Source organism: Gossypium raimondii, chromosome 8, assembly GCF_025698545.1.
Source record: "Gossypium raimondii isolate GPD5lz chromosome 8, ASM2569854v1, whole genome shotgun sequence".
Taxonomy (NCBI): Eukaryota; Viridiplantae; Streptophyta; class Magnoliopsida; order Malvales; family Malvaceae; genus Gossypium; species Gossypium raimondii.
Window position 1 is genome coordinate 24118596 of NC_068572.1, and position 12197 is coordinate 24130792.

The following is a 12197-nucleotide window of genomic DNA, read 5'->3' on the forward strand; positions in this document are numbered from 1 at the left end:
GGTGCATCTCCACGGTCGCATAGCTGATCAACGCGACTTTCGCGTGCCAAGCGTTTGGATTTTGTAAGAACTCATCCGGAATTACTGTCCGAATTGCCGGATCCTCGTATGGTGTCCATTGAAACTATATGAACATGATAGAAATATTAGTTATATACATAATACTAAATACCAATCGACTAACGAATGATGGAAATATCAATTTTATTTAATACTTACATGTGCTTCTGACTGTTGGTCTAATAGAAGCCGTATATCTTCAAGAGAGGTAGGTAATCGAGCATGACTTGCCGGATGGTTCCACCTAATTAAATAATTTTTTAGCATACTTTTATTTTTAAAAATATACATAATAATTGTAAAATCTAATATAAAATTTACTTCGTTATGAGTGAGAATGTATATGGGTGGTCCACTGAGGACGTAGAAATGGAAAGCAAAACTGTGCCCATGACTGCAGTAGTGATAGGCAACCTCCGATTTTTGCTTTAGTCGGTAGCGTCGCCCCACACATCTCCCGATATAATGTTGCCAAGACGGCAGACCCCTAACTCAATTCACCAGTTGCTCTAAAATCAACGAGTTTCAGCAGCCATCTTAGATGTACGCGGCTCCGTGACAAGTCCGGCATCAGATAACCTCCAATTATCTGAAGAATGTATGCCCGAGTATATCGGATTCTTTCTACTTCGGTTGAATCATCATCCGGATCCGGGAATGTGTCTCGTAACCAGCCCATCTCGATCTTACCTCCGTCTATTTTCTCTGGAATAGCGCCCAAAAGCTCGTAGCACACCGCTCCCCAATCGCTAGATTGACATCTTCCACCGGCAATCCCAATTGCAGACTGACATCTTCCAACGTGATAGTGCACTCCCTACATGGAAGATGGAATGTGTGCATCTCGGGTCTCCACCTCTCGATCAACGCACTGATAAGTTTCGGGTCCACCTTGAATCCCCGGCCTACCGTCGCCACGTGCCAAAAACCCGCTTCCCGCAGGTAGTTCTCTACCAACGGTGATGGAGGAGCATGCTAATTCCGGATATTGCATTCCAATATCCAATCTACAGACTTTTATAACAAATAATAAATTAATAATGATCTAAAAATGCATAAATAAAAAAATCTTAAATAATATTTAAAAATTAAATTTAACACTTACCATTTTCATTTGTTCGACGGATATGTCGCTTATAAAGACGAGTCAATTCTCCTACCATTTTGAAATCATTACAAATTTTACGATTTAAAAATTTTTAAAAATAAATTATTTAAAAATTATTTAAAAATAGGGATTTAAGAGAAATTTAAGAGGAAATTGAGAGCAAATTGAGATTAAATATGGATTTCAGAGAAATTTAGAAGGAATTTGAGAGCAAATTGAGAGGAAATTGAGAGGAAATTTGAGAGAGGATTAGTTTGTGAAAAAAAATAAGGGGTGGGGGTATTTATAGATTTTTTTTGACCGTTTGAGGGGGGCAACGGTAAAAAAAATGACTGTTGCACTGTTCACGCGCGGAGCAAATCGCTTCCCTAGGGGCGCGCTACGTGGCAACAAAGCGCGGCCATGTCAGCGCGCTTTGCTGATGTGCACACAAATCGCACTTTCGTGGACACGCTTTGTTTCCACATCAGCAAAGCTCGCTGACGTGGCCGCGATTTAGGGAAAAAGGGCCCATTCCAGTAAATAATAAAATACCGGGCCCATTTCGGTAAATTTTAAAAAAAAAGCGACTTTTTGTGGTATTTTGCCCTGGAATATTATATACCATAAATCGTGTTAAACTATATTACATAATGTAATAAATACTACAATAGGGTTTTTCTTATAATAGCACAATATTTTTATTTTTATTGTACAATATTATACAAGTTGTAAAAAAATCATGTAACTGAATAAATATTTTATGTAATTAATGATACACTGTATTACAAGATAATAATAAATATGTAATAAATTAATGTTTTCTTTCTTGATTTATGTAACCTGCTAAGTAGATAAAACCTTACGGTAAGAACTTAAGGTAGAATTTTCTATAAAATTCATTCACTTCAATTCTGGTTCTGCACCACTACTCTGTCAACTTCACAATTCATACTTCAACATCTATACAAATTACAGGGATCATTAAAATGCTACAATATTCTATTCCGCTGTTCATTCTTTGTTTAGCCTTCTCACGCTCTTCAGGTACATCATCAATCCAGTAAGGAAAACTATACAGCATTCTAGCACATTAAAAGTAACGCTTCACGGGTACGTCCGAGGAGACTCAAAGTGGTCGCAGCAATGTGATGTCCAGTCAGCCCAGCAAGAGCAAGCTGTTCTTTCGGTGATGCGTGCTCGATATAGTTGTCTGGCAAGACAATTGGTCGCCACTGGAAATTCATTTGGCAAATCATCAGAATAGGAAGAAATACTCGGACATAATATTTTCTGGCCTCCCCAATCAACACCCTTCCCTCTCCCCCCATTGTCTTTCGTTTTAGTATTTCATCAAAATAATTTTTTTATTTGTCTGCAAAGCAAAATCTTACAAGGATACATGATAATATTACCTTGAGTCTTCCATCGAGCTGTCCGTCAAGCGCAATGAACTGCGCAACATGAGAACCAAATCCTCCAACGGAACCTTCCTCAACGGTTATCAGAATCTCATGATTGCTACAAAGCCACCTGAGAAGCTTGATATCGAGAGGCTTGCAGAATCTTGCATCAGCAACGGTTACATTGATGCCGAGCTTGGAAAGAAGGGCCTGAGCTTTGAGACAGTTTTGAACCATTGCCCCATACCCAAGTAAAGCAACATCTTTACCCTCAACAAGAACTTTTCCTGTTCCAATCTGCTTTACCGTCAAAATTTCATAAGAGGGATCAGCACCCGAAAAGTTTTGGCATCAGAATTTACTGATGAAAATGTAGAGTTAAAAGCTTTTAAATACTATTATTGGCATTACATGATACAGCTTTCTTCCAATTAATAAAACTTAAAGAGCTGAAACAATAAATTAGAAACAAAGGACATGAAACGATAACCTCAAGAGCACTTCCACCATGTATAGGATAGTCTGTCCTGACTAGGGCACCCCTTGGGTACCGAAAGCAGACTGGCCGATCATCAATCCTGGTGGCAGTGGCAACCATGTCTATCAGCTCATCCTCATCCGATGCTGCCATGACAATCATGTTTGGCAAACATGACATGAAAGTTATATCAAATGCCCCACACTGCAACGGACCATCAGATCCTACCAATCCTGCACTTGTAATGACAAATCGCACAGGAATCCTCTGCCGATCTACATCATGGACAACCTGAAGTATAAAAAAATTTCATCCATTGTGGAAAAGTTTATCCATTTCTACTTCTATGCAGTAGAACAAGGCCTTATGGCATGACACTTAGGAACACCGAATTTTCAAACTCATGCATGCAGGTGCCTGGTGCACACAGAGGGACGGAGAGAGAAAAAGAACCTGATCGTAAGCCCTCTGCAGGAAGGCAGAAGGAATTATACAAAATGGCTTCAACCCTCCACATGATAAACCAGCAGAAAATGTAACTGCATGTTGCTCTGCCATTCCCACATCAAAAAATCTGTCTGAAAATCTTTCTCGGAATAACTTGAGTGATGGATCCATTTCTATTCCAGCATGAACTACTACAATATCTTTTTCTTTCTCTGCCTCCATAACCAAAGCTTCCACCAAGCAGTCACTATAAGTTCGGCAATGGTCATCATTCGAGAAAGAGTAAATGTCATTCAGACTTAAACCTGTAAGAAAATACAAAGAAAGTGCAGTGAGGACAGGTTGTTAACAGTAAGCATGCAATGTTCAAGAGACCAAAAGGGCTTTTCATACACTGTCCTTTGAGGAGAATGGATAAGGAAAGGTTACCAAGCAAAAACAATCACAAAATATTGTTTTTAGATTCTGTTCTGTACAGTAAGCAAGTCAGCTTTCCCTAGGGCGTTAAGGCAAAAGTTTGATTCTGTTATAAAGCAGAAGGTAGCATCCTTGAGAATGCACTAGAGTATGATAAATGACAATACATGGATAATTTAACCAACCAGAGGGAAAAGAGGTTCACTATGCCTGCAATATACATATTAAAGAAGAGTGGAAAATGATATATGTATTACGTGTCGTTAAAAACAAACTTCTACATATCAAACTAGCTACATACCTTGTTAAAGTTGTGGCTCAAAAGGGTTATTGCAGAAGAATTGATAATAACCTTGGGAACAAACACCATTGAAGGGTATACAGGAGACGTACCTTCTTGCTGCTTCTCCACTGTCACTTTCTTCTGCTTATCTTCTGAACATTGATTTTCCTCTGTTATCACATGAATCAAAACTGGACCCATTGAATCCAGAGATGCCACTTCTTGTAGAACACATATCAGATCTTCTAATTTGTGTCCATCAACAGGACCTATATAATACAGCCCAAGCTCTTCAAAGAGAGTTGATCCAAGTGGACCCATCATACCACGTGCATACTCATCAACTTTGGCTGCTAGTTCATGCATTCCCATACCAATTCTTTTGGTAACATCCTGAAAGTTAAAGATCTATTAATTCAATGGATAATGGAAATAAAGTACTTTTTCAGCTTAATTATCATTAAGATTTCTTTTGGAATTGGACAGTGGAACTTCATCAAATTATCAGGGAAATTACTACTATCACATGATCTTTTTGTTGCCAATATGCAGCCTAAGGACCCCAATTACCTTCTATAATCCAAACATTTATTTTAATACCACCTTATTTCCAGACTACATCAAAATAACTCTCAAAGTCCACTGTTCACTGAATGCCTGAATTCCAATCATCCTCAACGGATTTATAAGGCCTGTTAATTGATAGTGTGATAAAATAGGATTGTGCACACAGACTTCATGAAAATGTAGGAACAAAATAAGCAAAGAGCAGTTACAGCAGGCAACATTCAAAATCCTCTTGCATTTGCAGAGACAGCTTCTAATATGATTCACATTTGAATATTCAAGTACAGTCCTAGTAGCAAATGAATAAAATAAAATTAGAAGGAATAACAAAAAATAGGCCTCTTTTTTATGTTTATCCAAGACTCAAGTAGGTAGGAAAGACTCCTAGATAAGAATTTACCTTAGCAGCTTCTCTAAACTTACGAAAAGATTTACTTGATTGGAGCCTGCTAAGGGTACTGGATAGAGCATTGATGGATGTCTTGGGGCCCTCTTCTATCTTTGGATGCAAAGAATGACGGCTGTCATTTAAGATCACAACCAGATTTGAATCCAAATAACCAGCATTGCTCATGGCCTCATAGACCTGACCAGCCATAGTTGTGGTATTGTTAATTACTGTAACTACACGTTCCCGCTTGCCTTTAATATCCCGCGCTACTGCCATACCTAATATGAAGCAGGAATCTCAATTTCCCAGTTTCATTCTGAAGATAAAGAATAATCTGCCAATGAAAGCTATAAAAATATAGACAAAGAGTAGGCAACTAAATACTACCAAGTCCAGCAGATATACTGTTACACCCATGCCCAGCCCCAAAAGGATCATATTCACTCTCAGTTCGAGAAGTATAGCCAGAAAGACCATTCTTTTGTCTCAACGTAGGCATGAGGATCCGCCTTCCTGTAAGAATTTTATGTGCATATGTCTGCCAAGAAAAGGAAAAACTAGCAGAACAAATAATTGCAGATCATAGATCAAAATATTGAGGAGCAATACACAATATTGTGCTTCCTTCAATTTATTCACCATTTGCCCATCAAGATAGAAAGATGTAGAAGCATATTAAGAACTGCATGAAGTACGACATTACCTGTTCCCCGGCATCCCAGAGTATCTTGTCCACCGGAGCATGAAAAACATAGTGTAATGCGACTGTCAATTCAACTGCTGCCAAACTGGCCTTGAAGGATCTTTGAGGTTTTGACATTGTAGAAGACAATTCCAAACGGATTTCATCTGCTAGTAATTTCAGTTCCTGCAGAGACAATCTTTAATTTAGCATGCTTAAGGCTTATGCATACTAAATATAATAAACATTAGAAGGCTCATAACACAAACCCTGATACTCAAGCTTTTCAAGTGGGTGGGGTTTTCAACCACATCAAGTATAGGTGTAGGGACTTTCTCCCAGAACAAATCATCAATATCAGGCAAAGAGCCTATTTTATTTACTAATCCCTGCACCACAAAAAATCAGACATTAAAATCAAATTAATGGCTTTCGCTATTTAGTAAATTCAGATCCACATGCACATACACTCATGGGAGCGTTCAAAAACCATCAATCAAGAAAAACCAGTTTTTTCTTGGTCAGAACTAGCTAAAGCTAAAATTTCCAGGACATTTACATAGTGAGTCTTCCAGACAAAGTAAAAATATAAAAATAAAAATACAGCTTGGTTTGATCAGCTTTTCTGGGGACATTCACTGAAAATAACAAGATTATAAAATCCCGTACTCTAATGGAAAAGGCCATTTAACCATTCCAAAGACAACCCAAAACCTTAGAAAAATGATATTCTAATTTCAATTCCCTCATTTTCCCTTCACAGGAATAAATCACTCCAGTTCAACAATAGATAAACAGTTGCAACAAAAAAATGCTAACGTTTAGTAAGGGTACAAAGACACGGCATAAAAACCACATATATCCAACAAGAAATCAACATTGAACACGACACTTTCTATTCGTAATAACACAATTCGAGAAAAATTTCAGGAAACCAAGAATCTATTAACAAAATGCTATTGAATATACAAGCCAAATATAATGATTAAAAAAAGAAAAGAAAAGAGAGAATTGATGGCAGACCTTTGATGTGGGGTGGCTGTTAAGCTTCGAAAGATTAAGGGTAAAGGGGAAACTGGAGCATGAAAACTCAGTTCTGTTATCAAATTTGGCGTGGAAATTTGCAGTGATTCCAGAAGGGCACTGGGTTGGAGCAGTACCCATGAGGGAAAAAAAAGACCCAACTCAAAATAATTCGGTAAAATCCAGAGCAAACAAAAAATAAAAATAAATAATCACAATCGCTGAACATCAGTTGCAGAAAGCTTTGGAAGGAATCATCAACTATGAAAAAGATGAATGAGACTTTCGGAGGTTAAAATGTCTAAAGAAAATTCGTGGATGAAACTCAAGTATTCAAGTAAAATTTGTAATTTTATTATTAGTATGTTATTTAGAGTAGATTTTTTATTTACTAAGGGAAATTCTAGGGTATTTTTATTAAAATTAACTTACATTTATTATCTAAACATATTTTATTTTTTTAAATATACTTGGAGCTATTCTAAAATTTTAAAACTCTAATAAGATAATTTTCATTTCATTTTTTATAAAATAAGGAAATTATGATTGATATGCCAATTATTATGCCAACACAATTTATACTAAAAATTTGAATATAATACCTATATATTAATATAATATATATTAAATTATGATATATGCATACCAGAGAAAATAGTATAATAAATATATTTATAAAAATATATTAAAAATAATTGATTGAATTGATAAATTTGAGATTTTAAAATTTAGTTTTAAATCTCTTAATTTTTATTTAAGTTATACTGAAATTTTGAATATGATATTTTCTTAATTATAGTAATATAAGTAATAAAATTTAGGTTTTAAAAAATTAAATTTAGAGTTAAAAAATTGTTAGGATAAATGGTATAAAATATTAAATAAATTAAGAGAAGACACAAACTATTATAAAATAAATAGACATATTAAAGAACAAAGAGAATGAAAGAGCAAAGAGAGAGAATATTTTATTGATCAATCGAAAACTTTTACAATGCTTTTCCAAAGTCTCTATTTAAAGGCATAAGAAGTATAAATTAAGTAGAGATCTACTTCTAATCACTATTAGAATTTAAAGTACATCAAAATTTATCTTAATCTTAATGGGCATCCACTTAATAAGATATTCATAACACTCCCCCTTGGATGTCTATTGGTAAATAATGTGTCTCGTTAAAACCTTACTAAGATAAAAACCCCGTGGGAAAAATTTTCTAGTGAAGGAAAAAAGTACACATATTTATAATACGCATAATATGCTGCCTCGTTAAAAACTTTACCAGGAAAACCCAATGGGACAAAACCTCGGTTAAGGGAAAAAGAGTACAACGCATATTTACTCCCCCTCATAAAAACATCACATACTTTCTCATATTCTACGTATTTAATCTTGAATACTAGTTTTTCAAATGACTATTTGAATGTATTTGCTAAACATTTATATCACCATTCTTTTGAAAGTCATGAGTGAGGGAAATTTTGGGAGAAATATATTTTGATCTCTTCAGAGTTTCAACAATAATCATAGCAAAACACGAATAAGTATTTTTGATCATGTTATAATCCTCCTTCAACTACTATTTACTATGTTAAATTTACCACATATGTTCAAATTATTTCAATTAATATAAATGAACAATTTCTAGAATTCCAATATGTTTCGGCATTCTAAATCCTTCAAGGATGTTAATATAAACTTTACTATATAGTGATTCATAAAGGTTGTAACAACAACCATTAGACGCAAGTTAAATCTTTTATGAATTATCAATTTAATAATATATCTAAAGGTTATTGTATCCACCAAAATAATATTATATCTTTTATAATCAATGCCAAGACTTAGTGAAAAACTTCATATTTTTATTCCGCTTTTGCAAAACCACTTCATTTGTACCCTCACTGGCTTTATACATTTAGATATTTGGACTATTGATCTAAAAACTCCACGAATTTAATTGTACTTGAGTTGCATCTTTATATTTTGAACAATCTATTTCATATCTATATTTCTTAATAGATTTATTCAATATTTTCCTTTTATTTCATTATTTCAACAATAATATTGCATATAAAACCATTGTTGACCAGTTTTATTATCAGTTCGATATTTTCTCGAATTGACATAATTTATCGAGATCTCTTATTTTCACTACCAGTCAAACCATCAGTGCTAGTCACAGCATTACTCTACTGTTTAGACTGACTCGGTCGAGACCCACGTCTCGCACCCTTACCAGAGCTATAGTTATCACACCCCCTCTTGGGCGAACATCTAGAAGCACCATCGAAAGCCTTCTTACCAGTCTCAGCCACTACAGAACAAGTTGGCTAAGCCAAAGTCACCTAAAAAAACTTGTCTTTTTCCATAAGCTCATCAAACAACTTTGAATTTTGGGCGACTAAATAAACCTGAATCTCTCGATTGAGCCCAAAATAGAACCTTTTACAACGGTCCTTTTGATACGGCCACGCCCCGAGCACACTCTTGGACCAGCTCACCAAGTGTGGTTTGCAATCTCTTGCAAGCTGACCTAGCTCGATTCCAGCTTAAGGGAGCTCGATTCAGCTCGATTTTAGCTCATTGAGCTCGTTTCCATCTTTTTAATTTATTCATTTTAGTTGCTAGAACAATTTCATGCTTTAATTAAGTTAGTTAATTTAGTTTCAGCTCATGAATATGTTTTAATTTGAACTTATTAATTTTGTGATTAATGTGTTTTATTTTAATACATGCTTTTATTATGTCTTAAGCTGAACATTTTAAATGCGGATTTTAAATAGGTCTTAGTATAGTACATATTAAATAGGCGTTTAATTGTGTCTTAGTTTTAGACATCTTTAATACATGTTGATATGATCTCGGCCACATCATGTTTCGATACAACTCGATGACCTCAGAATTGGCCTACGCTCGAGGGGCCCAAGTGTAAAATGAAGCTTAATTTCAGCTCAATGAGCTCAATTCTAGCCTCTTCAAGCTTGTCTAGTCAACCCAAGCTCATTTAGATTAACTTCAACCCATTTTTAATTTGCTAGAATAAGTATTTAGTTGCTGGAATAAATTACTCATCTTAGTTAATTGAGTTCATCTTAGTTAATAAGTTGCTGGAATAAATTAATCATCTTAGTTAATTAAGTTCATGTTAGTTAATTAAGTTGCTTAAATCATTAGTTTAATAAATTAAGTTGTTTTTAATTTTAGTTGCTTGAATAATTTTGGCATTTAATATGTTACAGCTTAATTAATTTGCTACAGCCATTTAACTTGTTTAATTGTGCTTATAGGTCAATTAATCATTTAAATCAGTTGTTACATGGATTGGCATTAAAGAGAGGAATGAATTCAGCTGTTATGAAGTTGAATTAAAGGCCAACAAGTTGAATTAAAGCCAATAGCTGTTATGAGCTTATTCAAGTAACTGTTTGAATATTTTAATGGACAAGGAGTTGATTACACAAGCCATTCAGCTTCCAAACGTTTTTATGTGTTAATGGCTATTCCAATTCATCCATTTACACCTTGAAACAATTTTCTTCAAGCATTCATGCAAAGAGGCTATTTGTGTGCCAAATTTAAGCCAATTGTTATTGTTGTCCATTCGGCTGCCCAAGGAGAAATAAAAGGTTGTTATAACCTTTTTAGCTGATCAAGCATTGAATCAAATTCATCCAGTTCATTAGAGCTAATTATTAGCTGATTAGGAAGATTAAATAAATTGTTCATAGCTGTTACATATGTTAGAGTTCCTCAAAGGTATTTTAGTTTTAATTAGATTAATTAAGTTCATCAATAACTTATTTAAGCTGATTAGTTTGTGTCTATTCGGTTGGAACATGTTCAGCCTATAAATAGTTTGTTTTTATAATTATTTAAAGGATTTTTTGCAAAGTATATGAACTTTTGCTCTTTGTGAGAATTTAACTCTCATTGTTCTCTCTTGGACTGAAACGACTTATTAAGCTCAGCTTGTGGTGTCATTCTTTCCTTGTTATCTGAACTTATCACTTATCAAAGTGTGGCGTTCATTATACCTTTGGTTCCTATCTCGATAGATAGTGGGTCAAGGTTTTATTTGTTATTTTTACCTACCATTATCCATCTAAGTGCTTTTAAGACTTGGGTTAACAATCCTATATATTGTTGGTTCAGCCTTTGCCTTAGCCAAACACCTTCCATCCATCTTTTAAATTATCTTTGAGACCTTTATTTGAATCTAACTTCCAGCCTTTTTAAACTTATCTTTCCATTTTTCCAACCTATTTTGATTTAATTCATCACTTACTTAATTTCACGATCGGGAATCTAAACGACTCAAATTATCACCGAGGCGAGTTCGTATGACATGTTTTAATTCAGACCAATTAAATATGTCTAAGTTGTGTTTAATTTGTCTTGTAGGATTGTGTATAGACGACACTAAAGGTGTTCACATTGGCTGCTACTAGGAAGTTTCTTTTGGTTGTTCATATGGCACAATTATGAGCTGAACACAACCTCCCAAGAGCCATTTCGGGTTCAGCAAGGCATCAAGTGTTTTCACACTTGTTCTTCAACTGAATAATCATGTTCACACCTTTATGGCCACCCAATTTCGTGAGTTCACACCATGGGAGCTATTCAAATTCGTTTGTTCACACATTTGGAGGCTGATGTAGTTCAAGTGTTCAAACATAGGGTTGTTCGTGTGCCACAACTTCCTTAAAAATGGCTGTTGCATTTTTTGGCTTCCCAAGAAAGGAATAAACACATTCACATTGCTGGAAAATTCCTTTCACCTTAAATGACCATTTGGGTTTGTGCATTCACACTTAAGGGGCTGCTCATATTCGGTTTCACACCTAATGTTCATTGGAGAACTTAAGACATCATTTAATACCCTCAAAACCATTCAACTGATCAAAGTAACTCATTAAAAGGCTGTTCACACCTTTGGATGAATTTATTCAACTTGTTTCAGCTCCACATTTACTTTCAATTTACTAAGCTGACTTGGGAAACACCATTGGATGTTTTGGGAAGCTTCAAGGAAACTTCAGCTCAATTAAGCTAATTTGAGTTGTCCATTTAGTTCCCTAAGTGTCTATTCGGCTAGACAAGTTATTTAGCTATAAATAGTTACTTTGTAAATTTTTTCAGGTTACAAAATTTAGACCTTTTTATGAATGTTTATAACATTTGTGAGTTATTCAACTCTCTTATTTCGTTAAGACTCAAGCTGAATTATCTAGCATAGCTAGTGGCGTCTACCTTGTTTCTTTGAACTTATCACTCAATCCGAGTGTGGCGTTCACCCCATTGATACCTTTGGTTCCTATCTTCCTAGATAGCGGGTCAAGGTCCTATTTCAATCACCTA

At 34.9% G+C, this 12197-nt stretch overlaps 1 protein-coding gene across 2 annotated transcripts; it reads right to left on the reverse strand.

The window, feature by feature from the left end:
- Window positions 1–2015: 2015 nt before the first annotated feature.
- LOC105791073 (probable 1-deoxy-D-xylulose-5-phosphate synthase, chloroplastic) lies at window positions 2016–7174 on the reverse strand. Of its 2 annotated transcripts, XM_012618954.2 has the most exons (10): window positions 6839–7174; window positions 6085–6204; window positions 5837–6001; window positions 5521–5671; window positions 5143–5411; window positions 4286–4568; window positions 3482–3780; window positions 3041–3319; window positions 2563–2847; window positions 2016–2382 (listed from the first exon to the last, which is right to left on the reverse strand). In XM_012618954.2, exons 1-10 carry the CDS (start codon window positions 6977–6979, stop codon window positions 2233–2235), a joined length of 2142 nt encoding a protein of 713 aa, XP_012474408.1. In that variant the 5' UTR covers window positions 6980–7174; the 3' UTR covers window positions 2016–2232. The 2 variants fall into 2 exon arrangements, with proteins under 2 accessions (XP_012474408.1, XP_012474409.1); XM_012618955.2 differs by lacking the exons at window positions 6085–6204; window positions 6839–7174 and having other exon boundaries at window positions 5521–5690; window positions 5837–5970.
- Between the last annotated feature and the right edge of the window lie 5023 nt (window positions 7175–12197).